Source organism: Ambystoma mexicanum, chromosome 6q (genome assembly GCF_040938575.1).
Source record: "Ambystoma mexicanum isolate Mex_15411 chromosome 6q, UKY_AmexF1_1, whole genome shotgun sequence".
NCBI classification, from domain to species: domain Eukaryota; kingdom Metazoa; phylum Chordata; class Amphibia; order Caudata; family Ambystomatidae; genus Ambystoma; species Ambystoma mexicanum.
The window spans coordinates 582,179,622-582,184,922 of NC_090937.1; the positions used below are offsets into that span (position 1 = coordinate 582,179,622).

The 5,301-nt window shown below is 44.6% G+C and overlaps 1 protein-coding gene across 1 annotated transcript; it reads right to left on the bottom strand.

Moving 5' to 3' along the window:
• Nucleotides 1-1,374: 1,374 nt before the first annotated feature.
• On the bottom strand, nt 1,375-4,994 carry LOC138515251 (caldesmon-like). Its single transcript, XM_069630189.1, has 2 exons — nt 3,897-4,994; nt 1,375-3,654 (listed from the first exon to the last, which is right to left on the bottom strand). The coding sequence occupies exons 1-2, from the start codon at nt 4,992-4,994 to the stop codon at nt 1,375-1,377; spliced, it is 3,378 nt and encodes a 1,125-aa protein (XP_069486290.1).
• Nucleotides 4,995-5,301: the final 307 nt, after the last annotated feature.

Consider the following 5,301-nt stretch of genomic DNA (forward strand, 5'->3'; position numbering starts at 1 on the left):
TAATAATCCTTTGGTTGTTTGCGTTTTTGGTCGCTCAAATTGTGCCATTAGGTATGATTTCCAGTTTGACTCAGGGACTTGGTTTATCAGTTCTGGAGGCTTCGATCTATTTGTTTCTTTGATTATTCTCCAGAAATCGCTTGTTTTCTTTGAGCCAAGACTTTTCAACATTTGTTCCGCATCTTGTTGGTACATCCATAGTCTATGTTGCTTTAGCCAATGGTTATATTTCTTAGCCTCCATCTGCCAGTTTTCCCAGTCTTCCTGCTGGTTTCTTTTTGTTGCAATTTTCCTTAACCTCCTCACCACTTTTCTTCTTTCCACCACCAGTTTGTCATATGTGTGTAATGCGTTTGATGTTTTCTTCTGTTGACTCCTCGCTGGTTTTTTGTATGGTATTAGCAACGGTATGTAGTTCGGTCGAGTTTGTGGGGCTTTTTCTTGAGCCTCCTCAGAGAGTCTATAACTTGCTGTTATCATTTTTACCTCTTCTGTTAGACAGACTCTAGATTGTTGGTTGTTTATTTCGAGATTGTGTTTATACACGTGATTTTCAGTTTGTGATCCTGTCCATTTGCATATTAGCAGATTGTGATCACTGTATGTGGTTCTTTGAACTTTGTATTCTTCAATTCTGGGTATAAATTCTGTTGATACAAAGATGTAATCTAGGGTAGCTTTTGCATTCAAACTCTCCCAAGTTGGAATGTTCTTTTGTTTCGGAAATAGAGCTGCGATGTTATGAAGATTTCTTGGTTTAATCAGGGTCTCCCATGCAACACCCCTCTCGCGGGTCGAGTCTTGGCACTTTCCCAACTTTATTTCTTTGTTCCCCTCTCTGCAATCGGCGTTTAAGTCGCCACATATGATGATATCCGCATTCATGTGCTCTATTTTGATTTCGTCTATCACCTCTGCCATATTTGCGCAGTACGTTTTATTTGTCATCTTTTGGGGGTTCCAATACGTGTTTATTATGATGATTTGGTTGCCAATCCTCTTGCTAATTGATTTTCCTTCGTTGGTCCATGTAGTCAGTATTACTAACATCTCATATGATTCGTGTAATTTTTTCGGTGTTGCCAGGCCTACTCCCATTTTCGTTGCTGTCAACAGGCCTGAGGATGGTCGGCCTAACAATTCCTTGCTTGCAGGTGCTATTTCCACTACATAGCCATCTAGGCCGGGCTTTTCTTGTAGCCAAGTTTCTTGTAGGCATATGATGTCTAGTGCGCCTAAGTCCACGTCGCCCGGTCTGGTTAAATGCGTGTATCCTCTTGTGTTCCATGACCCCAGGATGAAACATTTCTTGGTTTCTTTTTGGTCACCACTTCTTTGTTCATCCCACGAAGGTGCTGGTGACCGTGTTAATTGCTAATTTTCTGTTTTGCCCATTAAGGCTGCTTTTAGCCATGCTAGCGGGCCTGTGTTCGTTGACGTATCTTTTGTTTGTCTCGGAGGTGATTTCTTTGCTCTCTCGTTTCTACTGTGGCGGCCAGTTCTCTCTGGGCTAAAATAGCTCTGAACGCGCCTTGGTTCCACTCTCCTGTGTAGGTTCTGATATTCTGCTCCCGTGTCCTGGTGCTCCTTCCTTGATTGCGTGTTTTGTTTTTTGTCCTTATGGGATCTTCGGTTCTCTTTTCTCTCTTCCGTTCGTCCATACTTCACTTGCCAATCGATACCCCTTTCTTCTCTCTGTTTTCCTAGTCTATTAGATCGATACCGCTCTTCTGTCCGTGAAGTGAACTGGTATGGTCTTCTTTCTTTTTCATCGTACTTAGTGTCTTTCTTTTCTTTTTGTATTTCTCTTTTAATTTCTGTCAGCCCAAACCCATTTTGGAGCATTTCAGTAGCTGCGTTTACTTCCGTTTCTTGCCGGATTGGTTCTTTCACGTGAATGTATGCCTTGGCGATCTTTCCTCTATGATAAGGCTCTATTAACGTGATGTCTTCTGTTTTTATCATTTTCAACGCATTCATTTTACTCATTAATTTCAAGATCGTCTTCCTATTTAGGATCATGTATCCACTTTTTATATCTAATTGCTCAAGTTTAAATATACATTCCTGTCTTTCCGCTTTCGACATACCAGTTCTTCTGTTTTTCTCTGGGCTTTTTATCTCCTGTTTTCCGTGCTTTGATGACCACTCACTTATTCTTTGATCTTTCGAGGGCTTTCGTTCTTCTTCTCTGTTCTTTTTTTGTGTTTCCGTTGCTCTTCCCTTTTGGGTCTCACTTGCCTCTCGGCTTCTTTTTGGTGTTTGAGGTTTCATATTTTGTCTCATTTCTATTTCTTTCTCCGGTTCTTTTTGCTTTTGTATTTGCTGATCTGTGTTCACCTCCATCACTGAGTTGTTGGAGGCGGTCTCCCAATGCTGGGACAAATTCATCAGGTTTGTGTCGCTCATAAGATCTTCGACCGAGAGGGGTGGACTTCTCATTTTGTCTCTTTTCCTTTCTTTCTGGCTTTTTTCAGAACTTTCCTCTCTGATTTCCTCTTCCTTTTTTTTTCCTTTTAGTTTTTCTGCTTCCTGCTGCCCCGCCTTCTCTGTCGTCGGGTCTTTGTCAGTCTTGTCATTTTTCTTTAGTTTCAATATCACTGGGGCTTTATTCTGGGGATGATTATGGAGTCCTGATTTGATTGGGTATGTTTGCGGGGGTTTGGACCTTTTCTCCATCACTTCCTTTATCTCATTGTCTCCTTTGTGTCTCTCTGTTAATGCTGCGTTTTGACTTTCCCGCTCTAATTTTTTGGTTTTCTTGTTCTCCTCCTCTGTCCCTCTTTTTAGACACTCAATTTGTTTCTTTAAGTCCTCCAGCTCTTTTTCCCACCCTTTCTTGTAGGTGTCAGTTCTTTCTTCTACAGCTGTGATGTATCCTTCTATATGCGTGATTTTTGTGGACATTGAAGCCAGAATTGATGTGTTGTCTTGTATTCCTTCTTTTATTGTTTCGTATAGTTTGCAATATGGCGCCAATGCTATCGTTATTGCAGACATGATTGTTAGTAGATCTGGTTTTTTGCTTGGGGACTCCTTTTGTGTCGGCGTGCCTAATTCACTTATCCTTCTATTTTTCGGCGATTTTGGAGTGCTGGCTATTTTCCCTGGCATAGCCATTATTTCTGTGAATAGGCTATCGCTTAACCTGGGTCTGTGTGCTTTTTCCTCCAACCTTGTGCACTTAGGTTTTTCTTTCTGTGTTTCTCTTTGTTGGGTCTCTCCATGTAGTTCTCTTACTTTCTCCGGGGTACGAAGTAACTGGTCTGAATTTGGGTGTGCTTTTGCCCCATCTGGGCCATCCACGTTTTGTCGTTGATCTTTAGGTTGGGACACCCTCTCCCGGGCCAGGGCCTGTCTTTGGTTGTCGTCTTCAGGTCTTGCGGTATTTCCCCCTCCTTCAGGCTGCTCCTCCTGATGTTCTTTTAAAGCGCTTTGCTTCCGTCTTTCTTCTCTTTCTTCTATTTGTCGCCGGATTGCTTTCGCCGCATTCCTTTTTTCTTGCAGGAGCTGCTGCAGACCTATAGCTGGCGATCCTTCTGGCCCCGGTGAGACCCTGGGGGTCTGTTGACTATCTCCTCCTGAATTTATCTCAACCGCTTCCAGCAGTTCTGCGTCAGATAGATCGTTTTCCGATTCTAATTTTCGTTTCTGCTGGTTAAAGAAAAATGCTTTCAATGTTCCTGACAAGGATACTGGCAGTGGTCCTTTTTGCATTCCCTCATTTTTTTTTTTTGCGTTTTTTTTTTTATATTTTCTAATGTCGTTTTCGTAATTCCTAGCTGTTCACAGCCTCTTTCTTTATTATTCTTGGTTGTTTTCATTTCGTTTGTCTTTTCTTGACTTTTTCTTTGCGTTGTTGGTTTATTGGTAAGTATCCTTTTTTTCTGTTTTACTTCTAACGCTTTTTTTTCTTGTTCTATTTCGGAATCTGAGTCTGACGTCCCCGTTTCACTTTCATTCCAACTTTCTTCCGTGCTACTTGCTTTCCCCTCGTTGCTGATGAATTTGCTACTTGCCACTTGCGTCCGATTTTCTTCCCTTTGTTTTATCTCTTCTTCTATTACATTCTCACTTATGCCTAGTTCCTCTTCAGTATCAGCAAACTCTGGTTCCCTGTGTACATTTGCTTGTACGACTGTTTTGGGAACCTTCTCTTTTGGCCAGTCTAGCCTTCTTCCTTCTTCGTTTTCTAGTGGTAAACTGTCCACCTCCACTCTTTCCCTTTCTTGAGTGGCGGTCAGCTTGTTAGCCTGGCTCTTGGCCAGTTCCGCTAACTGTGTCCCTTTGGTGTTTTCATTTGGGCTGTCTGTTTGGCCTCGAACTTTCTCACAGCGTTTCTCTAGACCACTCCTCACCGTGTTCTCCATCCGCGTGGGGCTCCTCCTCCTAGCCCGCCCTGAGTCAGGTGAGGCAGGCAGGGCTGGGTGTCCTGCTCCGCGGTTTGTTGTCTTTTCCGATGATTTCTTCTCCCTCCGTTCCCGGTCCTCGGCGTCACAGCGCTCCTGCTGAGGGTCCGTCAGCGGCCGCCCTCCGACTGCCGTTTCCGGAAACCCACTCGCCTTCGGTGCGGTGTGCAGGGCGCTGGCCACCTCAGATCCCGGTAGGTCTTGTTTACTTTCGCCGCTTAGATTTATTTCTGGGGCTTGTGGTTCTATTGTTACTGGTTCTGTTGTTACTTGTGCGTCTTTCTCCTTTGGTTCAAGAACGCACAAAGTAGACGTCGTGCCCACCTCTCTGAGCTCGTTATTCGCACTGTTGAGACGAGACATCGGCGTATATAGCTCTTTTTTCACTTCGTGGGCGGTTTCTTCGCTGAGAAGCGTCTTTAATTTCAGCCGAGTGGCTGGCGATTTCACACTCCTTAGGCGCCGTTTATTGTTCTCAGTGTTGTCAGTGTCCGAAACCGCTCCCACCTCGTCCGGTTTTTCATTTTTACTATTTTTTCGCCCTTGCTGTAACGATGGTCTCTCATATTTCTGGGCTGCCTCCATATTGCGTTTACCTCTGCCTCTGCCCTCGCGGGCTCCCGCGGACTCCAGCAGACTCAACTCTCCTCACCAACTCCGCTCACCACTCCGCTCTGGTGCAGGGTTTTTAAGCCCTCCCACACGCTGTAGTAGACAGTGGAGAGAGACTCCAGCAGACTCAACTCTCCTCACCAACTCCGCTCACCGCTCCGCTCTGGTGCAGGGTTTTTAAGCCCTCCCACACGCTGTAGTAGACAGTGGAGAGAGACTCCAGCAGACTCAACTCTCCTCACCAACTCCGCTCACCGCTCCGCTCTGGTGCAGGGTTTTT

Coding starts and splice junctions, on each gene's coding strand:
- LOC138515251 (XM_069630189.1), bottom strand. CDS start 4,994: ATGGAGGCAGCCCAGAAATATGAGAGACCATCGTTACAGCAAGGGCGA. Junction 3,655..3,896: donor AAGAAAAAAAAGCGTTAGAA/GTAAAACAGAAA, acceptor TTCTTTAACCAG/CAGAAACGAAAATTAGAATC.